At 57.0% G+C, this 25,571-nt stretch overlaps 1 protein-coding gene across 3 annotated transcripts in view; it reads right to left on the bottom strand.

The window, feature by feature from the left end:
• Gak (cyclin G associated kinase) overlaps positions 1 to 25,571 on the bottom strand; it is a 42,789-nt gene that overhangs the window by 3,593 nt on the left and 13,625 nt on the right. The window contains exons 6-25 of one of the 3 annotated variants that reach the window (XM_010641650.1): positions 25,109 to 25,234; positions 24,422 to 24,511; positions 22,634 to 22,769; positions 21,946 to 22,058; positions 20,610 to 20,700; positions 19,635 to 19,758; positions 17,573 to 17,622; positions 16,939 to 17,087; positions 16,231 to 16,353; positions 15,506 to 15,639; positions 12,809 to 13,003; positions 12,474 to 12,591; positions 12,018 to 12,097; positions 7,450 to 7,643; positions 6,486 to 6,632; positions 5,169 to 5,648; positions 4,659 to 4,826; positions 3,711 to 3,821; positions 2,109 to 2,234; positions 49 to 273 (exon numbers count right to left, since the gene is read on the bottom strand). In XM_010641650.1, the coding sequence (XP_010639952.1) occupies positions 49 to 273; positions 2,109 to 2,234; positions 3,711 to 3,821; positions 4,659 to 4,826; positions 5,169 to 5,648; positions 6,486 to 6,632; positions 7,450 to 7,643; positions 12,018 to 12,097; positions 12,474 to 12,591; positions 12,809 to 13,003; positions 15,506 to 15,639; positions 16,231 to 16,353; positions 16,939 to 17,087; positions 17,573 to 17,622; positions 19,635 to 19,758; positions 20,610 to 20,700; positions 21,946 to 22,058; positions 22,634 to 22,769; positions 24,422 to 24,511; positions 25,109 to 25,234 (2,980 nt within the window). The remainder of the gene's footprint in view (positions 1 to 48; positions 274 to 2,108; positions 2,235 to 3,710; positions 3,822 to 4,658; positions 4,827 to 5,168; positions 5,649 to 6,485; positions 6,633 to 7,449; positions 7,644 to 12,017; positions 12,098 to 12,473; positions 12,592 to 12,808; positions 13,004 to 15,505; positions 15,640 to 16,230; positions 16,354 to 16,938; positions 17,088 to 17,572; positions 17,623 to 19,634; positions 19,759 to 20,609; positions 20,701 to 21,945; positions 22,059 to 22,633; positions 22,770 to 24,421; positions 24,512 to 25,108; positions 25,235 to 25,571) is intronic. The other 2 variants (XM_033758759.1, XM_019210301.2) reach the window with 2 other exon arrangements.

Genomic DNA, 25,571 nt, shown 5'->3' on the forward strand with positions numbered 1-25,571 from the left:
GGGCGGCCCCATGGAGCGCCCTGCACACCTCAGATGGGTGGGACTCACCAAAGCTGGGCACGCGGACGCCCCTCTCCTCCCGGTCCCCGATCACGCTGAAGTTTGTGGCGTAGCTCGGCCTCTGTGGTGTACAGGTTTTGGGGGGCACCTTGATCTGGGGGGGCCATGAGGTGCCCTGGCCTGGTGGTCGATTCGTCTGCCAGGAACTACCGCCTTTGGTGGAAGGGGCTGCTTTGGGAACAAAGCCCCCCGGTGGGGGTCCGGCAGCCGGGCCTGGGGAGAAGACATCACACTCAGGCTACGTGTCACGCAGCAGCCGTGCAGACAGGGCAACTGCTGCTGGGCCTGGAAACACACAGACACTTGAGCTGGCCCTGAGCTCCCTTGACAGTTCCATCACACTGAGAACATTCTAGAGATGGAACCAACCCAGGACCTCTGCATCCCCAGAGACGATCGGTCAGCTGCCGCTGGTAAGGGGTGCTTCCTGGCATGGAAGGACACCTCACAATCCTGTTGCCACTGGCACGAAAAGCACTCTGGAAGAGGCCACTGTGGATTTTTTTTTTCTGGATAACTGGCAGGGAGGCTTGCTAGTTACAGTTTAGTTTTGCAAGAAGCTGACCAAGAGTGGCTGTGCCATTTTACATCCCCACATGTGTGGGAAGATGGCTTCCCTAAAACTCCTGGTGCTGGGATCCAGGAGGCTTTCCATCTCTCACGCCTCTCACACGGCCTCCTAGGCTGCTTTCTGCTGTGATTTCCTGGCAGCTGGGTCTCCTGGTGTACAGCAGTAGGGTGCAGGATGTGCTGCCATACTCCTGACTGTGGAGTGTCCCACCCTGCGTGTTCCCAAGGGAAGGATATCCCCCTCACTGCTGGCTTGCTGGGCTCTGTGTGGGACCTGGTGGTGGTGGCTGTCTTTCAATTTCTGCCGGTCTCAGTAGAGGTTTATAAATTCTATCCATCCTTCCAAAGAACAAAGGTTTCTTTCGATTTTTTAAATCGTTCTTTTCCTTTTCTTTGCTTTGGGTTTGTCTTGCATTTCTTTGTCAGATTTTCCAGGTGAGAGCTTGGGTTGCTGGTGAGACACTTTGCACGTCCCCTCTGGGGTGGCTCAGCTGTGCTGCTTCTGGCCCTCATCTTGCTCTGTCTGCCGGTCCCTTCACACAGGTGTCCTCTGCCAGGGCTGCTCTGTCTCCAGTGTGACGTGGCTGTTATCCTGTTGTCAGTGATCTCCAGCTCCAGCATGGCCATCACAAGGGTCAGAGAGCACCGTGATTTCAGGTCCGAGGGAGGCGCACAGGGACAGGGAAGGGACCTGTGTTGCTGCCTGTGCTGTGCCCGTCTGTCCTATCCTTCACTGGGCTGTCTTAGCCTTTCGGACTCAAGGGGGCCATGTCCTCCGCATTCTGCCTGCCCTCTCCCGACATCCGCAGCACCCAAAGCCCCAGAAGATTACTGCAGCCCCCCTGTGTCAAGAGCACCTGGGTGGGAAAGACAAAGACACAGGGGAAGCCCGTTCGCAGGCCCCAGAGGGACAGGTGAATTCAGAGACTAGCACACCGCTTTCTAAAAAATAAAGTATTTAAAGGACAAAAGTCCTGGGATGGAACGACAGAACAGCAGCAGGGTAAGGCCAGGAGATGAGGAGGCACAGCTGAGGCCAGCACTGGAAACCACACTGCTGCCCAGGATTCACAGGTCAGGGAGACCGGGACCAACAGGGAACTCCAGAGATGGGGTGTCAGTACCCAGCACAGCCACCAGCTGCTACAGAGAAAGACAGCCAGCCACCTGGCCAGACGGGGCTCGCACCCATGGTCTCCGACCTGGGGCTCCATATGCCGGCCAACAGTCAAGGTTAAGAGTGCCAAGCACAGTGGCGCATGCCTGTAATCCCAGCATCTGGGAGGCTGATGCAGGAGGATTGCTGTGATCTAGAGGCCAGCCCGAGCTACATAGTGAGTTAAAGGCCAGCATGGACTATGTAGCAAGACCCTGTCTCAAAAAAAAGAAGAGTGCACAAAAGACACCTGGCAGGTGAAGGCAGCAGACACAGCTGTCGGGCACAGTTGTCAGGCACTCAGGGCCTGCCCTCAGCTTACCTGGGAGGCCAGAGCTAAGGTCACGGAGGTCACCAAGGTCGGCAAATGGGTCCAGGCTCTGAGACTTGGTCTGGCTGGGCTGGGGGCCAGCAGTGGCTGGCTGAGCTCCAGGAGGGAAGAGGGGCCCTGGAGAAGGGTGGTGGGCGTCAGACAGCGAAAAAACCCTCCAAGGCCTTTGGGGATCAGAATGAGGATGGGGGCACCAGCACAGAACCACCGCCCAGTGGAACATGCCCATGCCGGACCGCTAAATGTCCACGTCACTCCAACAGTGTGGCACCACTGCTGGGATCTATCTAAAAAGCGAATATCGAGCCAGGTGTGGTGGCGCACACCCATAATCCCAGCTCGGGAGACTGAGACAAGAGGATCAATGTGAGTTCAAGGCCAGCCTGGGCTACATAGTGAGTTCAGGACAGGGAGACCTTGCCTCAAAAACCCAAAACAATAAATAAACGAAAAGCGAGGATCCATGATGTGCCTTATTGTATTGTAAATGTGAGAACATCTAAGTTGTGTTGTTCCTTGATGAAATATTATGATGGATGGGCTGGGGATTTAGTTCAGTGGTTCCACTGGCTGCCTCACAAGCTCAAGGACCAAGTTCAATCTCCAGAACCAAAAAAAAAAAAAAAAAAGATGGCTACTCACCCAGGTGTGGTGCCACACATCTCTAATCCCAGAATTCTGGGAGGCTGAGGCAGGAGGATCACAAGTTCAAGCCCTACTTGAGCAACTCAGATGCTTAACAAGACCCTGTCTCAAAATAAATATTAAAAGGGGTTGGGGATGTAGCTCTATTAAAAAAAAAAAAAAAAAAAAAAAAAAGATGATTATTCACATGCAGAGAGCTTTCACAAATCAATAAGAAAAATAAGAATACCCTATGTGAAAAGGGAGCAAAAAACAGTGCAGTAATTTTCGAAAGAAATGCAAATAACTAGAAACATGAAAAGTCAGCTTGATCTGTAATGAAGAAATGCTAGGGCTGGGGACTTAGCTCAGTGGCAACATGCCTGCCTTGCAAGCGAAAGGTCCAGAGTTCGATTCCCAGTACTGGAAAAATAAAAGAATAATTCTTACAGATGGAAATCTCAAAAATGTAACAAAGAAATGCTAGTCAAAAGCACCAGCGGCCTGCTAAACTGGTAAGACGACATCTTTAAAATCCTCACTGAAGCCGCCGATTTAGCTCAGTGGTTCTGCAGCCTGCCTCACAAGCACAAGGACCCAAGTTCAATCCCCGGTACAAAAAAAAAATTAAAAAAAAATCCTCATCAAACTGCATGAGAAACTGGGGGTGAGGACTGCTCGGAGAGACTGCTGGGAAAGAGCTGACCAACATGCCCTGTGTTGGGTGGGAAAGCAACCGGCGTACAGAGGGCCTCGCCAGGGCACACAGCACCAGGGCACAGAGGTGTATGGCAGCCTCAGACCTCCATTCGCCCCCGCAGACAAGGCTGCAGCACCCACAGCCATGTCGCCATCGAGAACGTGCTGCAGCCACCAAGTGCACCACAAAATGACCACTCACGGGAGGGCAGGTGGCCTCTCTGGGAGGAGGGCACTGTCACTCATATGACCTATGCCCTGGCACCCTACCTTCTGAGGCTGGCCCAGGCACAGCAGCCTCAGCCCAGGTGTCCCATGTCCCCAGCAGGTCCGGGTGGCTGGAAGAGGCCGTCACTGCTTTGGGCTCCGTGGGCAGGTCTCCTGGAAGAGGTGGCCCAGAACGCATGACTGTAGCCCCCGCAGGCCCTGCTGCCCGTCACTCATCCCCTCCTGTGTAAGCAGGAGGCTGAGTAGGGGCCCACAGCCCAGAGGGCCAAGGGAGCTGTGCTGGGGAGCAACTGACACTCCGAGTGGAGGCTGAGCTCTGCCCTCCCCAACTGACGCCACTGCCTGATGGGCAGTGGCCACCGAGATAACCAATAGGACTGCAGGGTTCTGGCAGGGCACCTCACAGGGCAGCCACAAGAATGACACCTGGTGTGCTGCCTGGCAGTGGCTCCAAGAGCCTCAGGACCTCCTTCCCACGGCACCCCAGCCCCCCAGGGCCCACAGCAGACACATGGGTGTCCCCAGTACAAATGTGTGCAGCTCATCCTGTCCTCACCAGTTGGTCCTCACCCCAAGCCCACTAGACAGGCACTCTGGCTGAGGACGACCCGAGTACCCTCGCCAGGGCCACACCAGGGACAGCCAGCCCTCCTCCGGGCACCACGCCACTGACCCAGGGCTTGGCTTTCTCCACCTAGCACACCAGTCTTCAGCCTCCCACTGCCTCTCCCCAGCCCCAGCTTCCTAGACTCTGTTCCGGGCCAGTCTCCCACCTCCTGGCCTCTTCACCCAGCAAATGCTTCAGGCAAAGCAAGCCGGCCTTTCATGGCTACAGTTCTGGGCCCAAGGAAAACCTGTGGAAGGTTCAGTGTCCTGACCTTGTGAGTGCCTGCTTGGCACCCCGGAGCTGGAAGGCACTGTGTGAAATAGGAAGTTCCAACCAACACTGCAACTATGGGTTCTGGGGTGCAGCCCGCCGTAATTACTCACCCAAGGGCAGGAAGGCAGTGCAAGATGGCGGTGGGGCGCTACTGGTGTAGGGGAAGGCTGCTGGGGCTGCCACAGGGTCCGCATGCAGGAACTCGCCAAAGAGGTCAGGCTGGGTACAGGGCTGGGGGCTGGCATCGGGAGCCAGCAGCAGCGGGTCGAACGGGTCAGCTGTGGAGACGGTAGACAGGGCCAAGTACTGACGAGGGGCACCTGCTGCTCTGCAAGCACAGCCAGAGCCACTGCCCCGGGCCCAGACTGCTGGCTGCCTCCCCTGGGCATTCGCTGTCCAGGAGGGACCCAGACACCTGCCCTCCAACACCCAGCAGCTCGAGACAAACACGTAACAGATGCTGCCAGGCCCATGAGGAAAGAGCTGGCAGCCAGAGGCATGAACTGGGTGGGCACGCACGCGAGCAAGCAGGGGCCGGCACCCTGCAGCCAGGATGGCTTCTCCAAGACGGCTCCTTTCCCTGGGAGCCCAGCTGCATTCACTCGGGAAATGGGGCATACCTGTGGCAGGGGGCGCTCCTCGTGGGGTGCTCTGTGCACTCAGAGGGTCTGCGCTTGCCAGGAGCAGGGGGCGCGCTTCGCCGCCCAGCAGGTCATTGGGTGGCCCCTCTAGAGTGGAGTCGGGTGACCCCAGGAAGCAACTGAGCAGGTCGGCGTTGCTGGAGGGGGCCCTGCAGGCCTGTGCCGAGGCTGCTGGTCCCGGGGTGGCCTCGGTGTGCAGGCCCAGGAGGTCGACGCCATCTTCCTTCAGCCTGGACTCCTGTGGCAAGTCCGGCACGGCTGCACCAAGCATCAGGTCTTGCTGCTGGGTGCCTGCCATGGGGCCCGGCAGGTCCTCCCTGGCACCAGGCTGGGCATCTCCGCCAGGGGCCGAGGACGCCTCTTCATCCGATGCTTCACCTTCATCTCCCTCTGCAGTCAGCACAGCCTGGCTCTCCTGAGAGGAAGGCCCTTCTACACCAGTCTCTGTTTCTTTCTCTTCTGTGAAAAGAAAAGACAGCAGGTCAACAGTGTCACAGGCTGGCATGGCCAGACGAGGCCCGGACAGGGTGACATATGGGGTGGCTGCCGCAGGCTGCAGCCTCAACAGGGTCCCCACGCCCACCTGGAGGCCGTTCTGGGGTAGACACAGCACATGTTCCAAAGCCCGAGCCCCACAGCCGCCCAGTGCCTCCAGCAGGTTCCAGGCTTCCCTTCAAACCCTTGCTGAGCCCCAGTGTGGGGCACTCCCCTCTCCAGGGCCGTTCATGCACCTCTGTGGGGACTCAGACTCAGCCAGTGGGGACACAACCAGCAGCCCTCGAGGGTGGCCGGCTGAGCCCCCTGGGATGACGGTGTGCGTGTGTCCATCCCTGGGGTTTGAAGCCAGAGTGGTGGCTCCTAGGTGTTTAGTTGAGCAAGTAGGCCAAGAGGGGCTGGGAGGGCAGGGAGCCTGGTGGGGGTGAGGGCAATGAGTCGGGGAGGACACGGCACCCCACTCAGCTGTCCTCCGCTCAGCCCCTCCTGCACCAAGTGCCCAGGGCAGGGCCTGTGCAGAGGGCTTGGCCACAAACACCTCAGGAGGGCTGGAGCTGGCACTATAGCCTTGGAGGAGTTTTTTTTTAATTCAATTTTTTAAAAACACAGAAACAGTTCTCAGTGTATGTATGAGCCATTCAAAACTGGCTGGCACAGGGGACCCCAGGCATCCACACCCCACTGCAGACCACTGCGGATGCCACACCGTGTGGGCAGAGCCTCAGACCCGAACAGGTGGTAGGGGCCACATGGCAGACAGACCCACGCAAGGGTGGAGAGCAGGTCGCACCCTGCGCCTACCCTGCCAGTCCAGCGTGTGGAGGAAGTGGTTTGCATCTGTGCTGCTGCTCTGCGGCGAGTCCGAGTCCGTGGGCTCAGCCTCCGGAGGCTCCACCTCGGCGTCATACTGAGCCGTGGAGCCCGGCTGCCGGGGCAGCTCTGGCTTCCCTGCCAGGAGAGGGCTGGCGTTAGCCAGCTGTGCAGGTGCCTGAGCTGGGGCGAGGCCCCGTCAGAGATGGCAGGGGAGCCGGGCCACAGACACAGCCAGGACACGGGGATGGCAGGGTCCAGACACGGCCTGGGCACACACACATGCCACACGCCACATGCTCAGGCACACAGAGGCATGCGTGCGGCTCCCAGGGATTCCGAACCATTCTCAGATAAGATGACAGGAGAAACACAAATCAGACCCTGGCAGCCCTGCCTGCCCCGGGGGCTCTATTATTTTATTATTTTGTGGAGTTGCTCTGAACCGAGGAGGTCCCCGTGCTGAGCCACCACCAAAAGCCACAGGTCCCCAGGCAAAGTTTCCCTTCTTCAAGGTCACTAGGCAGCAAGTGGCGCAAACTGAGCCCCTGGTGGTGGGTGGGTTGCAGCCTGGCCCATGACCCCAGCGGCAGCTCCGGGGCCAAAGTGCTTGCAAAGCAATTCCTCCTTGCTCTGGAGAATGGGGTCTACTCTGCCCCAGAGGACAAGACCTTCCCCGGGGAGGCAGGATCAGGGATGGCCTGGGGTTTGGCTGGAGGGATGCTACGGCCCCCTTCCCTAAGCTCAGCTTGAAGGAAAGCTGGAGGGAATTCCTGCCACCTCCTAGCTCCAGCCTGGGCCTAGTGCCAGGGTCAGGGCTGCAGACAGGGTGGGTGCTGCCCAGGTAGGGCCAAGTTCAGCATCTCATAGGCTCCTCCCAACAACGACAGGGGCCACAACCAGGCTACCTGCAGGTGGGCCCAGGGTACATGTCGATATGCCTCTGTGACCTTACCAAACTTAGACAGGATGTCCTGTTGCTCCTCGCGGCTGGAAAACAGGATCTTGGGGTTCAGCCCCCTCATGCTGGCGTTGTCCCAAGGTGGGGCCTCCCGACACAGCCTGTCCCTGGGCTCCACCTCCACCTCCAGGTTCACTTGGAACAGATCCGGGTACTTCTCCTGAATGTCACATGCATCCAAGTCATACCTGCAGGTCCCACAGACACATCAGGACTGCCTGCCAGATGCTCACTCATCCTTCAGCGCCCACCAAGGGGCTACCCTAAGTGGCACATTTGCCTGGGAAGGGCTGGCTCCCGGGCTGTCATCACGGAAGAGGACTGGGCTGGGCCCAGGACCCCTGAGTCCGTGAGGGGACAGGTGCTCCAAAGTTACTAGAGGACAAACTTGTGCCAGGTTGGCGAGTTCACAAGGGGAGGCAACCCAGAATAGTTGTGCCTTGTCCTCCATCTGCACACGTTAGCTGGGTCAGATTAGGCGCTATGGGACCTTATGTGCTTTTCCCATAAACACAGTAATACCTCTTGAGAAACCCCTAACCATCAACAGACGGCTACAAGAAACAAGCCTCTGGGATCTCGTGCAAGATGGATATGAGGCTGGGGAGGAGGCTCACCTCTGTGTCCACCCTGCCTGGACTGTGGGAAACGGGTGGACAGGCAGGGGCACAGCAGGGCCCCCAGTCCCCACCCCTTCACAAGCAGGCCCTGCAGGTGGTGACATCAGCCATTTCATGCATTATCCAAACAGTTGGCTCTGCAGCACTGTAAGCCATAGCCTGTGTTCCCACCTGCCACCTGAAAGTCACTACATGTTATTCTTAAGTTTTATATAAGAAAAAAAAAATCCCAACACCAAACACAAAAAAGTGGCAAACCATTCCCAGCCCAGATGCTGAGGGGGCCTATGGGCTCCTCTGAGTACCGTGAGTCCCTGGTCACCAACCCCAGGACAGTAGTGAAGGTACATTTAGAGGGGCAAAGTGACAGCAGATGGCACTCTCCCTCAGATACAACAGACAGGTGGTGAGACACATTGCCCCAGCCTCCTCCAGGCTGGACACCACTCCTGCACACAGGAGGCAGACGCCATGTGACAGGCCTCCTCGCTGAGGCCTCTGGCCAGGGGCCCTTGGTTCTCCAGCCCGAGCCACTGAGAGTGAGCACAACTAACGTGGAGCTGCAGCTACAGCAATGGAGGAAGGTGGAGGCACCAGGCAGGTGGGCCACCCAGGCTCGGCCTGGGTCAGGGAGCGGCACGGCTGGGCACTGCCCCCACCCGGCCCGCAGTCTGGCTGGACCTGGAGACTGCCCTTAGCCTAAAGGGAAGTGAGGGAACAATGGGGGTCTGTGAGCAGGGAGGACATGGCTGATAACCTTGGAGGCTGAGCAGGTGGAGGAGTTAGTTTCCACGAGGGCACAGAGAGGCTCCTGAAATGCCTGGCTGGCCGACAAAGATGCTCTCTGGGGTCCTGATTCCAACCTCAGCACTGAAGACCCTGGCTCTCGCTGCTCACAGGCTGCCTCCAGCCTGCTGTGGCCCAGTCCCCAAGGACTGGCACAGGTACAAGACAACATATGGCCACCAACATTCCACCTGCCTCTCTCTGATGGGGCTCTGACGAACAAGAGCCTCAGGGAGGTCTGCCCCTGCCATGTGAGGATGCCTCAGGGGTGCCTGCTGAGAACAAGGGTGGCCCTCTGCAGACAGATTCCACCTACATCTCAGCCAGGTGAGAACTGGGTTCCTGACGCTCTGGAGCCCTAGGCTGCACGTGTCAGCTTTCCCTTAATCTAACAAACCCCTGCATGTCGACTTTGACAGCAAGGTTACTCTGGCTGTCAGTTCCAGAGGTTTCAATCCATGGCCAACAGGTCCTATTGCTCTGGGCCTGTGATGAAACAGCACAACATGGTGGGCACTTGTGGTGCAGGAAAACTATGCACTGCATGGCCAAGAAGTGAGAGAGAGTGAAAAGGCCAGGGCCAACAATCTCCTGGTGGGCACCACGACCTCTCTCAAGGCTTCCTCTCGAAGTCTGCGCCCCCTCTCCCAAAAGCATCCTAACGGTGGGCCTGGTGGAGCCAGCCACAGTCCAGCAAGGTTGTCCCCCAGCATCTCTGGACTGCTGGTCTTGGCCTCTGGCTTTGCTGTTGTGATCCAAGCCCTGCAAACCCAGTAGTTTAGCAAAGAGAGTCAATTTCAGTGGTGCTGCTGCCTAAAACCCCAGCCTGGACAGGCCCAGCACGGCGAGTAAATGATTCACTGGGGTTTGGGGCAGCAGAGAGATGTGAGCTTGGACTATCAGTGCCCTGGCAGTTTGAAGGCAGGTGTTTTGCTCACATCTCTCCGGGAAACGCACAGAGAGCCACTCTGGAGACCCAGCCTTTAACACGTGGTCCAAACACGGGCACAAGATGTGTTTGTCAAGCAGTCCTGAAGGGACGGTGAGCTCAGGCACAGGCCCAGGGGCCATGGCTGCATTCGCTCTTGCTTCCTCATGGTCAGTCCTCTGGCTCTACACTCCAGGATTGCCTCAACCACACACAGCCCTCCGTGAACAGCCTATCCAGGACCTGTGCTCACACCCTTGCAGGCCTGGACTGGGACCGTGCCACTGTGAGGATGTGCTGCCCTTCACCAGGGTCCTGGCTATAGCAGCACCTCCCACTGGGCACTCTCAGCTTGCTGGAGCTGCAAAATAGGCGAGTAGCTGGCAAGTCCTAAACTCACAATGTACTGCCATTCACACTGTAGCCTAAGTCCAGCACAAGCCTCCTCACCACCTCAGGCCGGCCTCTGGAGTACCCTGCCGCCCTAATGCTTACTGAAAGGCAGTGGCTCCGCCACCAGCGCTGCCACCGCCACCTCCCTTGGCTGGTTGGAGCACGTACCTGCACGGCTCTGGGTGAACATAGCTTCACTGGATGCAGAAGCCCCACACCTTTCCTCCAGGGCTGGTAAGATGTTGCCCTGCCGGCAGATCACAGGGGTCAGCCTTGTGTGTCTGAAGGTCACGACTCGGTGGGAGTCTGCGACTGAAGTTTTCTTACTACACAGGCCTACAGCATTTGTACTGCTTCTAAGGATGGCCCAGTGTTGTACTGGTGCAGGACATCACTGCTGACAGTGTCTGGGAACGATTCCCCGTGTCCATTCTCCTGTGTCTGAGCTATTCCTGTGCACTCTCTCTCCCCCTCAGACACAGCACGCCAGACCGGTCCGGGTGTCTCCATCTCCACAGCCTCTTTGGGGCTGCAAGCTAAGGACATTCTCTTACAACTCACTGCCTGCTCTGCTGCTAAACCCCCTCCTGAATTCTTCATTTCAGCTGTGAAGTATCTGTTCTGCCTCTTTCCGTACGGTCCAGATCTGGTTAGGTTTCCTATCTTGCCCAATCTTTCTGAATATGCTGTCTTGGTCAGTTTTCTGCTGTTTATAACAGCACATCAGAGGTATGGGTGATTTATAGAGAATAAAGGTTTATCCTGCTCACAGTTATGAGGCTGGGAGGTTCAAGATCAGTGGCTACTTGGTGAGGGGTCCTGGCTGCTGGGGGCTTGCAGAGCGCAAAGGTGGACCTGGGTATCGAGGCCCGGTCCCTCCTCCTCTGACAAGACCACAGTCCCAGTGGACAGGGACCTGTCCCAGGGCCAAAATGAACCTTAGTCATCTCCTCGCTCAGGACAGGGAGAACACCACACCATCAGGGGAGATGTTCAGGCCACAGCCATTGTATTCATAGCACCGTTTACTAACCCCACTATCCATATCAGGTAGAGATTTCACCTATGCTTTCCTCCTGACCATTAGTCATTTGGTCTTTAAAAGAACCTTTTTTTTTTTAGTGGGTTCTAGGGATCCAACTCAGGACAAAGCACAACGCCAGAACTATCTCCCTGGCTCCAAAAGAACTTTGAAAAGAATGCCTCCATTATAGTGAGAAAAATCAAGACAGCCTGGGTTAAAAGAAAGTTACCAAAAACAACAAGAACAGACACCCAGGAAGAGGAGCTGCCGCAGCCCCACTCCCAAAAGGCACACTGCAAGTGTGTGGGGAGATCCTCCAGCCAGACCCTAACGCCCAAGCCTGGACATATTTCTGCTGCCCAAGGCTGCAGGCACCACGCCAGCTCCCAGAGCGGAGCCGATCCCTGCACCAGAGAACGGAGACTGGTGAGGGCCACGGCACTCAGGCCTGCTCCTCACGGTGGCTTCACATCTGTCTCTGAGGTCCAAGGACCAGCCCTGCACCTCCGACCTCAGTCCCTGGCGGAGCAGTCACACACTCGGTGCTCAGAGAGCGCAGTGAGAACCCTCATGCAAGGTGACCCCACATCCAGCTACGAGTGGCTAAAGTCTCAAGAAAAAGGCTCGGCTCAGGCCAAAGGCACGGGTGCAAAGTCAAAACCACTGGGGCCCAAGGAGCCCTGGAAACAAACGTCTAGGACAGGCAGGCCCCTGGTCCAGTGTGAGCAGCATCCACACACTGATCGCCACATCCACAGCCTTCCACAGACTGACACACGGGCCGGATTTCGCCAAACCATCCCACACGTACTTTGCAAACTTCACAGTAGTTGCATTCCGAGGCACGAACCCAGTGTGGAATTGAATCTGGAACATCTTCATGGATGCCATCTGGAAAAGAGTGGGCCTGGCTCAAGAAGGGGCTGGGGTTCGGGTCACAGAGATGACCTGGCCAAGAGCACAGGCCTCTGGTCCGGGTCTCATGACCCCTTCTGTGTACCGTGGAAGGCCTGAGAACAGAGAAGCACCAGGTGCTGGGGATGGGGTCAGAAGCAGTGTCTCGGCATGGTGGGGCCCCCACGCCCAGCAGCCCCCATGGTGCTGCCCCAGGACCCTCTGGACTCTGAGGCTATGATCCCTTCTGCTGTTACTATGTGGAACGCTCGGGACCTGTGCAGGGGACAGCTTGTAGCTCCACACGGCTTGCCTGACCAAGGCCTCTGAGAACCCAGGGAGCTGGTGGCACACTCAGCGGAGGTGGCCTCACCTTGGCCTGCAGCCGTCCACCTAGGGTGGACCTGGCGTGGTAAATCACAATGAGCACGTCGCCTTGAACTGTTATGCCCAAGGGGATGACTGCTTTGCCGTCCTCGATCTTAAACTCCCTAGGATAGAATGAGAAATGGCTCATGAACAACAGCAAGAATTCCAAGATCTGGAGCACTGAACAACTACTCACATCCCAGGTTTCTCTTGTCCTCAGCGGTACGCCTGGAGTGGGGGACCCCACCTGATGCAAAGCCCCACTTCTCAGGACTCAGGATGCAACACGGCTTCCTGTGCCCACAGGACTCAGAAGGAGATGCCAGCATCTGCACTCACTTCATCCGGTCGTACTCCTGAGACGTGGTGGTCACGCGCTCGTCCCCCACGTAGACCTCACAGAAGGGCCTGCAGCCGTTCCTCTGCTTGCTGAAGAGCGGCACGGGGGTCATGACCACGGCCTTCACCAGCATCGGCTTGCTGTGGGGCGTGATGGGCTCCTCTGCCACCATGTCACACACATACTCGATGTACCTGGGAGCAGATGTGCACCTAGTCACGCGTCCCCGAGGGCACGACACCACTGAATGTTTTCCTTTTCAAATATAAATATTTAATGCTGCACAATTCCCTTGAAGCAACGTTTTAGCAGCTTCTCACAAATTCAAGGCTATAATTTTCATTCAATTCAAAATATTTTTTAAAATTTCCCTTGAGACGTCCTCTTTGACTCACAGGTTATTGAGGTGTTTAGTTCTGAAATATTTAGGCATTTTCCTAGATGTCTGCCTGTTACTCGAAAGAAAGGTGAGCACTTCTCTTGTTAGAATACCACAGACATCAGGTAGGGTGCTGGCCACTTCCTCTATGGATCACGAGAATGCTGAGGTCTACACTACCACACATTCTCTGTGTCCTTGGTGAGGCAGCTTCTCTGACTTTCCTTTGGGGAGTTTCTGAGGCACCCTGTGCCTGTTTCCCACTGTGGGGTTTCCTTCTGTGGGGGTCTGGGAGAAGCAGCTGTGGGCAGGGGGGACGGGGGAGACGTGTCACCCTCCTGCAAGCTCCTCTGTGAGACGGGACACTGCGGTAGTCCTAAGGACTTGAGTCTGCCCAGCAGGCAATCAGCACAAAGCCAGGATGTGAGGTTCTCCTGCCAGAAACAAATAAACACTGCTCATGTCTTGTAAGCCCAGACAGTGAGTCCAACGACAGACAGAGGCATCCGGGGGTCAGAGATCAAGCCTCCAGGAGGGCCCAGCCAGAGAGGGATCACACCAGGCACGTCATTGAGAATCCACTGCCTTTACACAGCAGGGAAAGAGCCCCTCTCAGCAGGGAGGGCATCGGTGGGCAGAGCTGGCCTGGTGAGTGGGGCCACGTCAGGCCCAGTCAGTCGCCCCAGCCTGTACAACCTGGCAGGACCGGCACTGGCACTCTGTCTGTCTGCACTGCTGCCACCTCCACTGTGATGTCCAAGTCTCCTCTTGCAGAAGTGGCACAGCTGGCCCTTCCCTCACACAGCCCGATAATCACCCCGCTGGCTTCCTTCGCCACACCCGCTCAGCAGGCACGTTTCCCTCATGTCGGTCTTGGTATCTCACACTTCCTGGGTGCTGGGTGTGAACTTGAGAAACTCCAACACTTCTCCACTATTCCCACCCCACTCTGGAATGGCACATGTGCACGTCCTGACCTCTGCAAGGGCCTGGCAGAGCTGGGGTCTCTGATCTTTGGCTGACTCTGACTCCACTGTCTCCACGTGTAGCTGGTTCTGCAGCTGGGCAGAGCCAATTTACAGCTGTCCAGGGCTTCTCCCTCTACTGCTGCACCGTCTTCCCCTCTGACATCACTGCTGGATCTTGCATCTCAACCCTTCTGTGCTAGGTCCATGGGCGCAACCAGGTTTCCCTCGCAGCTCCCACGTACTGCTCAGTCGCCCTTGCTCCTGAGGGGCAAAGGATCAGATGGGACCTGTGTCTCCCTCTGCCTCTCCTGGTCTGTTGTGGACACTGAGGGGCCTTCAAGAGGTGCAGACGCTCCCATGCCTCAACCCCAAGGCTCGGCCTCATCCCCGTGTCCAGTCATGTGTGCCCACGGTGAGTGTCTGGGGTGCCTCAAGGGCTGTGTCAAGGAGTCTGGACGCAACGAGTATAAAGTAGGTCCAGCTGGCTGTCACATCTCCGCCCCTGAGGGGCAGGGGTCCTGGGGGGACCCGGAAGCCCTCCCTGTCCCAACTCCTGGACACAGGTGGGACACAGGGCACATGTGGCTGGACTCCCGTGCTGAGGCCCGTCCTAGCCCAGGGCCTGTCACAACTGCGCTGCTCTGCTCTGGCAATGAGTAAACAAGGTACCCCTTTCCTGCTTGTGAGCTGTGAGACAGCACCCACCAATGCCCACCGCCCACAGGCCATGCAGACAAATGACGCTGGGCCCCATCTCCCTGTAGCAATACCACATCAGCTTCCGCTCCTTATGCCACCCACCCTTGGGAGCCTCTGCTGACCATGCCGAGGCCCATTCCCACGGAGGGATGAATCTGTCCAGGTCCCTAGGTTCTCATCAAGACCAAGCTCATCAAGGGAGCATTTATGCCAGGCAGTGGCTCCACCTATTGGATAGCCAAAGGCCCCTGTTGCTGCAGAGCAGGTATGGAGGTGGGTAGGTGAAGTTGGAGAAGACAGCACCTCTGGGAGAAGCCAGGCACATCACTGAGAAGCCAATGTCTTTACACAGCAAGGAAAGAGCCCCTCTCAGCAGGGAGGAAGATGCACAAGGGCATCAGAGGGAAGAGCTGGCTTGGTGAGTGGGGCCACATGAGACCCCATTCCTGCAGGAAGACCCACTGCCCAGGATGTGTACTGGCACGTCTAATGCAGCCCGTTCACACTGGTGCCCATGTGCTGCTGAGCTGGCACTCAGAGTGGTGCTGACCCAGCTGCTCTTTCAGAGGAAGGGTTGGCAAACAAATGTAGCAAGGGCAGCACCATCTCAGGGCCCACAGAGCCAGGCATCACTGTCCCCACCCTGGTACCTTTTATGGGACGGCCAAATGCCCGGTGGACAGCGCTTCATGCTGAACATGTACACAGCGGCCTCGGCGGTGCTGAAGAGGCGGCAGAAGCACAAGAAGGCACAGACGACCACAGCAGACGCAGCTCTCCCATCCTAGGACAGAGGGACACAGGGCTCCTTCATCCTGGCCACACATGTATAGGACAGGGGTGCAGTTCCTACAGAAGCCCCACCACCACAGGCTACAGAGAGGATGCACTGCACCTCTGCGGTCTGGGGTACACTCAGGAACTCACCCCATACCTGGTGCCACACGACTCATAGCCCAGCAGAAAATGAGGGTTCCTTACCACAGCGCAGGGCTGGGCAGCATCACTGTCTACCCCAGTGGCTCAGCACTGGCCCAGCCAGGTGACCTAGACCTCCCTGAATGGCTTCCACCAATACTGCCCACAGCAGTGGCTAAGCTGCCGGAACAGGCCTCATAGACCCCTGTCCTCTGCAGACAGAAAACCAGAGGCAGGGGCTCATCTGCCTGGCGGTGGGGGAGCCAGGTCTCAGTCCCCATGCAACACATGGCCAGTGGGTCACAGCCAAGGCAGCTCCTGGCCCCCAGGGACAGCAACTCCCCAGTGGTTCATACACCCAAGCTAGAATCTGCTCTAGCAATGGTTCCCTCTACCTGGCCCCATTTGACAACGTCCCCACCCAGGCTGAGTGGCTACAGGGCCATCGTGCACTCACCACGCAATGCACGACACAGATGTTCCTGTGGTCCTGTCGCAGCCAGGAGTGCATGTTCCTGCAGATGGTGTATAGGCTGTGGAGGTTTGGGGCCCGTCTGGCGGCCCAGCCACACTCAGAGACCTATGGAAGGGTACCGCTGGCTCAGCTCTCAGCTGTGCCCAACGAGCTCAGCCGGTGCCACATAGCCGGTGTCCCTTAGCTGCCCACTTGGCACACAGCACTCCCTGGGACCTCCAGGACGTGGTGGCCTGGTCTCTGAGCACCCCCTTTGGGTGGAGTTCACAAGCAGACGTCTGCCTCAGCTGTAAGCTCTCTGACATGGGGCACAACTCACTGACAATACAAAAAGAGCCACCCTTACTGAGCCTTAGGCCAAAAAAGCACGGAAGGTTCTGTGTCACATGCTTGTTCCACTCGGGGCTGCAAGGAGGGATGAAGGAAGGTGCCCAGCTCTGGGGAGCAGTACCCTTCCCTGACATGACACACCCCACTCTAGCCCTCAAGGTTGTCCTGGCCTGCCCCAGGGCTATTCGTCCAAGCCCCGACCTCCTGCAGAGCCCACCCTAGTAAGAACCCCATCTGCTCACTGCAGACTGCTAGGGTAAGGTCAGGGTCAGTCTAGTGGGCAGCTAGGGGCAGACTGATCACACTAAAGGTACCAAAAATCCACCACATCACACTAAGACAAAACTCAGGGCCACGCACCCGGTTGTGGAACTTGGAGGCCCGGTAGGTCCTTGGGGACAGGTTGTAGACAGCATAGTGGCCTAGGTGCTTGGCATCCAGAAACAACCGCACGTCTTCAATGTTATTTTTGATAGCTGACTCCACGCCCTCAGCGGGGAATGACATCACTGAAATAAGAGCCACCCGTCAGCTGCCCAGGACCCCCACCTACCACACATACCCGCCTCCTCATTCACCAGGGATGCCCAGCGTGGGCCACTGCCCGACGCATCAGACCACCCACATGGGGGAATCCCCTCACTCAACTGCATGGACTCGGAGAGGCTGCAGCTCTCCCAGTGTCATAATGAACACTCCCGACTACTACACTTTGCCTGAAGACCCAGTTTAGATGTGCATGACCTCAGCGCTCCAGATGGTGCCAAAACCAGGCTGTCTGCCCCCTGAGCCAGGAGGCACCCTGGACACAGGTCATCCAAACACCAATCCTCTGGGACAGTGCCCAGGCACATCCCAGTGGAGTTCCGAGCTACCCAGGAGGCTGGAAAAGAGGCACCAGGATGCCTCTGCTGGCGACCGGCCCAGGGCCACAAACTGTCTTCACGCACGGAAAGGGCACAGGTGCTCCCTACAGCTGGGCCAGCAAACCTACCAGCAATCCTGGAGGTGATATAAGATATGTCCAGATCGCCCTTTGCATAGCTAGGATCAGAGAAGAAGAGTGCATGATTATATAGAAAATACTTGGCAGCATGTCACCTCCAGCTGAGTCCTGGGAAACAGAGGGCACCCCCATTGCAGGCCGCACCCCAAGGTGCATGTGTGGACAGGGTGCTGAGTGTGCATGTACCACGTGATAGTCACACCCAAGTGGCAGTGTACAGGAATCAGCACCTGCAAGGTTTCAGTGGCCTTCCCGTGTTCCCAAGTGTCCTAGAGAAGTAACAGTAGGAGCTGTTTTTGAGAGAGGGTTACAAAGGTGAGGTCACAATGCACGGTGGGCATGGGTCCCACTGGCTGAGGGGCCTGGTAGGGCACTGTGGTGGGTGGCCTGAGGACATGGACCCCACATAGGCCAGAGAGGGCAGAAGGGAAGCCCCAAGCCACAGGGCCAGGCACATCCCTGCTACTGGCCTCGGCCGACTTACAGAGACCAGTTATCCCCTAAGCTGGTTGACAAAACCAATAAAGTACAAACCAAACCCTGACTGACTGGGGAGACACTCACAGGCTCATTATCACCCTAAGAAATGGCTGTGAAAGGGGCCGGGAGCCCCTTGTGGAAGGCGTGAAAGGGCAGCCAGCGGACAGGTGGAGCACAGCGAGCTGTACTGCGCTGTCAGGCATGGCCAGGGTGAGGCGGTCACACTCTACATCTGCCACTGTGCATGGGCCACCAAGGCGAGCGTCAGGGGCCGAGGACCAAAACCTACAGAACCACTGACAGGTCACCTAAGGCCAGAGCTTCGGCGAACAAGAAGACAAATGAGAGAGAGAACAGCAGGCAGGCCCGATGCTCTGAAGCTTCGGCAGAGGCACTGCTGAGCAGGACAAGGTGATACGTAATGAGTATCAGCAAGAGAAAAAGCACAAGAGCACGAAGCTGAGGACAAACCACCAGACCCAGCCAGCCCTGGAGATTAACTGCACAGGCACAGTGAAGACACAGCAGGACATATACACAGAAAAGGAACCGGGTGTCACAGGGTCCACACCCACCCCAATCTCCAGCCCGACAGGTGGGCGCCAGGGGCGCAGCAGGGTACACCCCTCAGGTCCACACCCCACACTGCCAGGGAGGCACAAGGACACAGGGAAGCTCTGGGTACGCTCGGCCTCTGCCGTGGGAACAGCCAAAGCTGGAGGAGCACACCGCTACACCCAAGTGTGTGTGGAGCTCACAGTATCCCCACACGTGCGTGCACACACACAGTGCAGCACACACATGCATGACACATGCTCACATACTCACATGCTCACCCATGTACATATTCACACAATGCAGCAAGGCACTTATTTGTGCAAGACATTCACATATATGCTCACAAGTGTACACATTCACACAACATGGCACGTGAGTGCATGACACATGCTCATATGTGTATACACACAGCTGTCAGTGAGAACACGCAGAGACAATTATGGCACAAAAGAAAGACCAAAAAAAAAGTGAAGCCAAGATGCTAAAGTTTCATTGGGTGTAGAAGGCTGTGGACCACAGCGCTGCGGGTCTAACAACGGAATGCACTGCTCCACTGTGGTGCTCCCTGAAACATCCAGGGCCTCAAACAGCAGGCGGCAGCAGTGACCAGGGCCAGCGAGGGTTCCCCAGGCAGCCCAGTTGAGACTGTGCCCCAGGAGCTGGCACAGGGCTCTCGCCCAGCCCATCACATGCTCTCCATGTTAGAGGCGACCTCAAAGTCACACGTTCAGCCCCGTGGCCAGGTCTCCACAGTGACCATGTGAACTGAGAGAGCTGTATGGATGAGCGGCCCCCACACCCTACAGCCACACTGGCAGTTAACACCAAAGAAAGAAATGGCACTAGCTTGTGAGTGATAGCAGAGGGAGCCAGACTCTCAGCTGGGGTCTACGAGCCCAGTGCCAGCACACAGAGGGCTCCACAGATAGGGCTTCCAGCTCGCAGGTGTGGGGTGCACCCTCTGTCTAGACTTGGTAGGAGGGGAGGCTGGCACATGCTGCCCTGCACTTACTTGGCCACAGATTGGATGACCTTGGAGGAAGTGTCCTTGAGGTTGGTGAAGAGACGTTCTGTCCCACCCCGCAAGATGTCAAAGAAACCGCCGTAGGGCTGGTCATACTCTGCCAAGGCCAGGCCTGCGGGGGTAGACAGGTCTCGGCGGGTCACAGGGACTTGGGGCACGGGCAAAGGGGCACACTGCCCCGGCCAACAGAGTGGTCCCAAACCACAGGGTCCTGAGTGAGACCTTCAGAGAAAGGCTCTGGGGGAAGAACTGGTGCAGATTCCCACGATGTGCTAAGCGGGCTGGGAGCCTGGCACTACAAGCCCCACTCCTGACAACCCGTGGAGACACTGGCCACATACGGCACAGGAGGGCTCCATAGGATGTGGACCCAGGACCCTCCCCAGGGAGTAGAGAACTGAGGAGGGACCCACAAAGCCTGCCACAGCCCCTGAAAAGAGGAGAGGCCTCACCCATGGTCAGCGCAAGGCTGCAATGCCACCCACAGCCATCCTCCTCCCTCACACTCCTTGAAGCCTACTCCCACAGGGGCTCTAGACACCCCCACCCAGAGGGTCAGCTTTCCTGCGGCCCAGGTCAAGCTGCAGTGGGGCTCACTGCAGGGTCTTGAGCTCCAGGGCAGACAGGTCAGCTGTGCCCACCAGGCCAACCCCAACAACAACCTGGACACCAGGAGGGCCATGCCCTCGCCCGGTGAGGCCCCACAATTGCCCTAGGATGGACCCTGGGGGCTGTACCGGTCCTTCTGGCCCTGCCCCGTGACCACCCTCAGCTGACTTTGGTCTAAACCTTCCTGTTGGATCTGACACCACACTGAGCTCCTCAGCTTGGTTGAGCTGGAGTCCCAGTAATAAGTGGGGCCTCAAGCACCCAAGCCCTGCAGCCTAGCTCCCTTGAGAGAGGAAGCCCATGGGACAAGGACCTGGTTTCTGGTGTGCAGGCAGGGTGACAGACAGGTCTCACCTCCACTGTAGCTGGTGCTCGAAGGCCCTCCGGGAGTGGGTGGTGCCCGAGACGGCCCTGGGTTCCCATAGCCTCCATTCTGCTCCAGCAGCTGTAAGGCAGAGGTGTAGTCAGCTCCCACAACGCCAGGTGCAGTCTGCCACAGCCCTGAGCCTGTCTCGGTGGAGCCCTGGTGGCTGGTCCTTCCTGTCCTTGGGCTGCAGCCTCTTTCTCCTCTTCCACCTCTCCCCAGCCCACCAACCCCTGGAGTAAAAGCAGTGCACATTCAGCCCAAAGGCGCCAGCAGCTGGTCGGGGGCTGGGCCGGCGTCCTTGCCTCCTCAGCCATGCCATGCTCTCCGGAGAGTCAGCTGGCGCAGAGGAGGGCTTAAGGGCTTCTCTAAGTGCCAGGATCAGATGCACTGTTAACCCACCAGTGGGACCTCCTCTCTGGACAGCAAGAAGAGGCCCAGCACCCACCTCCACCTCTGCAGGTCACACATAGGTCTTCGAGTCAGAGGCCCAGAGGCCCAGTCACCCTAGAGCAAAGCCATTAGCCAACCATCATCCCTCAGCTCCTGTGTGAAACCAACCCATCTCCCCTGCCTCCCCAACACTTCTGACCATGGCATCCACTCACCAACCCCAGAGTACCTGGCACCCAGCTTCAGAGCACCTACCTGGTGCCCCTAGAGCCTGTGCCCCATTTCTTGCCACTCCCCTAGCCTGTGCACTTAATGCCACTTCCATGGGAACCACAAACCTGACCCCTCCATCTCCTCCCACACTGGGGTTCCTAGCCCTAAGGACTCAGGCCAGTCACTCTGACCTCTCCACATTGCACTCACCCTCAGCAGCCCCACATTCACAGCCCCTAGAAAATTTGGCCTCCAGCCCCAAGGCTGATAGAACCCAACACCACAGGACAGGGACCAGAGCTCCAGGGGAGGGTGGCAAAGTCCACAGGTGGGACCCAAAGGAGCCCAGGGACCCACCTGCTCCCTGCAACCTCATGGCTACTTCAGGAAGGGTTTCTGGCCAATACGCCAAAGTGCTCTCTGGCATGCTCCGCTCTCCCCAGCCTGTCAGGCCCTGAGCGTCACTGGACGTGTGGGTTGAGTCTGGGAGTGACTACAGCCAAGACCCCGAGCTATGGTTGCACGCCTGAGCCCAGGAAGCATGAAAGGCACAAAGAAACTCCCTCACTGAAGCACCCAGGGCATGACCTTCCCTTAGGCTGCAGTAGCTCTCACCGCACAACAGCTAGAGCCCAAAGGAGATCTCAGAGTGACGCTGAGCACACATTATCCCCAACACCTTGAAATGCAGGCATGGCCAGAAGAGATGATGGGCCTCACCTCTGTGATGGGTGCCTTGGGGTTCACGTTCCTGGCCGCTGCAATCTCCTGCAGCTGGCGCACAGCCTCTGCAATGGACAGTCGCTCCTCAGGGTCGACCTTCAGCATGGAGCCTGTGACAGAACACAGTAGCTGTGTTTGACCTATGCCGAGCACAGCCCTATGCCCAGGATGAATGGCACCACCAGGCCATCTGCTGTACACACAATGCTGAGGCCAGAGACAAGTGTGGGAATAGCAAAAGAGAAAGGATAAAACTGAACAGTCAGCAGAAATGGGCATTCAAGCCGGGCACAGTAGTGCATGCCTGCAATTGCAGCACTGAGAAAGGCTGAGGCAAGAAATTCTCAAGTTCAAAGCCAGCCTGAGAAACTTAGCAAGACTCTGTCTCAAAACGAAAAACAGGCAGGGCCAGGGATTTAAGCTCAGTAGCACAGCATCTGCCTTGCAAGCACATGGTCCTAAGTTCAATTTCCCAGTACCAAAATAAATAAGTAGATAAAACACAGGTTGGGAATATAGCTCAGTAATCCCAGTGTCAACTCCCAGTGCTAAAAACAAAACAAAAAACTGGCCATTCAGAGTTCCCTAAGTTCACAAAGGGTAGAGCTACAGGGACAAAGCTAGACAGTTGTGGCAGTGGGAGATGTGGGTGGTGATGCCCAGCAGCACACTCATGAGGACTCACGGATGAGGTCATGGAAGACGGTGTACCGCGTGTCATTTGCAGGGATCGAGTACTTCCCATTGACAATCCGTAGTTTTGCTCCATCCTCAAAAGGGTGCTGACGGAAACACAGCAGGTACAAGATGCAGCCCAGGGCCTGAGGGGAAAGCAGAGGCTGAGGCACGGCTTCCCAGACACAGGGTGAGAGCCAGGCACAGGGCAATCCATCCTCGTGCCCTGGAGAGCACTTGCTAGGCTTTTCATCTCCTCAGTTCTACAAGTCATACCCTGGTTTGGCTCACAAATGTCAAGCTGCCTGAGCAGGTAGGCAATGTGGTCCACAAAACCGGAAGCCTTGGTCCTGCCACTCTCATCCAGCAAAATGAACTCCTGAGGGTACCATGGCAAAGTTCCAAACTCATATTTTCACGTCAAAAGACTGCCTTCAGCCTGATATGGTATTACATATCTGCAACCCCAGCATGCTAGGAGGCTAAGGCAGGAGAATCACAAGTTTGGGTCCAGCCTAGAAAACTTAGTGAGATCCTGCCTCAAAATCAAAAATTTTAGAAAAGGCTGGGGCTATAGCTCAGGCGAAGGTGCTGGATTCAATCCCAAGAGCTCTCTGACCCAATTCCCCTCAAATTTATACAGGCCATACTAAAGCATTGAGATCTGTGGGTTAGTGGGCACCTGCAAGGACCTTACCACACAAGAGGCACAACAGATGCCAGGACACATGGTCCCAATGACTCCTGGCCACAGCCCCAGGTAGCATGAGGGGCACCCTTCTCTGTGGTTTCCAGCAGCCTCACCTCTCCCTGACACCCACTGGTATAAACAGAGAGCCTGTGGTTACTGAGACACTTCCCCTTGTCCAGCTGCTAGGAGCAGCACACTGGGGACCAGATGAAGCACAGCAGCTGTGTTCTTGTGCCCAGACATGTGCTGAGGGTCACTGGTCATGAGGGCAAGTGGGGGACCAAGATGTGACAAGCTAACAATGACAGGGTATAGGTCCTCGTCACCCCTGTACAGCGGCTCAAATCAGGCCCCACACAGACACATGCCAGGGAGTCAGGCCTGGCCCTGGGCTCAACCCCCAGAACTGCAGAACTAAACTAGAACCAAAGGACAGGTGTAGGGAGCACCTGTACAGTGAGACAGGAGCATCTGGAGGGTGGAGATCCACACCCCCACCTCTCCCTGGGACTCTCCTCATTGCACCTTCAGGGATACCCTTTATGACAAACCAGGAGATGTAAGTCAGTATGTCCCTGGGGATGTGAGCCACTCTAGCACAGTAAGTAAAGCCAAGGGGGGGATTGTGGGAAGCTCATTTCATAGCCATTCGGTCAAAACCCAAGAAAATTAACTGGGGCCTCAGGGCCAGCAGGGAAGGAGCTGATCTGAGCTGTGAGGGTCTGACGAGGTTTTGAGTGGGAGGATGGTCTGCAGGCACAGCTGTGGCGCTGGCTGTCCCCTGCCCGTGAGAATGGAGAGACGCCCTTGGCCAACAGGACACAGCCCAGAGGAGCAGAGCTCTGGGCTGACAGAGACACGGCCGGTGCAGACCTGCCTTGTGCAGGCTCCACTGCCATATGCTGTCTCCATAAACGCCATGGCAACGCCAGCTGGCCCTGCTCCAATCACCCCACTAGCACTCAAGTGAATCTTCTCAAGACGAAGACCAAGGTCAGCAAAAGGAAGGAGGCTGTGGAGGCAGGCGGCTCCCACCAGGACAGCCCAGGCTGTAGGCCACAGCTGTGCATGGGCCCTGGGGGACCAGCCGCGAGGTGCTTGGCTCACCCAGATATCCTGCTTCTCGCCGATAGGGAAGTTGGAATAGAGGTCTACAATCTCTGGTGTCCTGTACATGGGAGTGGTGTTCCTTGTGATCTGAAGGAAAAAATGCGACCATTTCACAGAGAAGTTACAAGAAGGAGCGTTTTTAGTTCTGCATTGGTTCTGCAACTTTCCAAGCTCTGCTGAAGGCCGGGCACACCCTGTTCTCCCACGAGGCCCCAGAAGGGTCTCAGGCCCCTCAACTGAAGGTAGTGCAACTCAGCCTCAAGCAGGGACTCCCAGGGAGAGACAAGCCCCCCAGGCATGCTTCTAAACCATACTTTAAAGATATCCGTGTGTGGGTGAGAGGCGCTCTGAGGCCACTGCGCTGTGCACTCAGAACGACTGCAGTGGTAAAGTTCACGGTGCGTGTGTTTTACAACAGTTTTTTTAAAATCCCCAAGAATAAGGCCTAAGACTTTCAGAGCCACCTGCCTTGAGGAGAACAAGCTGAAATGCTCCACTCAGCTGTGTACGGCTACGAGAGCGTGGGGAGGGCCCTGGACCCTGGCACCGGCAGTCTCTACCTCCTGGTCCTTGGGGACACACTGAGCTTGCACCAAAGGGTGACAGGAGCCAAAAAGGACACAGGTAGAGAGAAAAGGGACAGGGAGTGGCCTCCTGGGGCACGGCGCCACCACTTGGCCTCACCTCCTCCTCCACCATGGCTCTCTTCTGGGCACTCCAGCTGTAGTCGGGGTAGTGCGAGATCGTGGTGGCACTGCCAAAGTCACACAGCTTAATGGTCCCCTGGCTGCTAAGTAACAAGTTCTCAACCTGCAAGATGCCAAAAGACAGTCTATGACCTTGTGGGGGCAAAGGGAATTTGACAGGCCCAGCAGGAAGACCCATGCTGGGGTGAGGGTACTGACCACAGCCTAGGCCGGCCCGGCAGCCCCCTGTAGAGAGGCAGCAAGCTCCACACCCCTAACAGCAGTGCAGACAGTGCCCCAGGCCTAAGGGGGACGCCCCTAGGCAGAGCCGGGGAAGGAGGGTCACACAGAGGTCAGCAAAAAGCCTTTCTCCAAGGAACCATGCTTCATCTTAAATTCTTTCCGATCAGAAGCAACATACCCACAACTCAGAAAAATAAAAAAGTTAGAATTACTATAAA

The sequence above is a fragment of the Fukomys damarensis genome, unplaced genomic scaffold, assembly GCF_012274545.1.
Source record: "Fukomys damarensis isolate Sample0158 unplaced genomic scaffold, DMR_v1.0_HiC HiC_scaffold_35, whole genome shotgun sequence".
In the NCBI taxonomy this organism is placed as follows: Eukaryota; Metazoa; Chordata; class Mammalia; order Rodentia; family Bathyergidae; genus Fukomys; species Fukomys damarensis.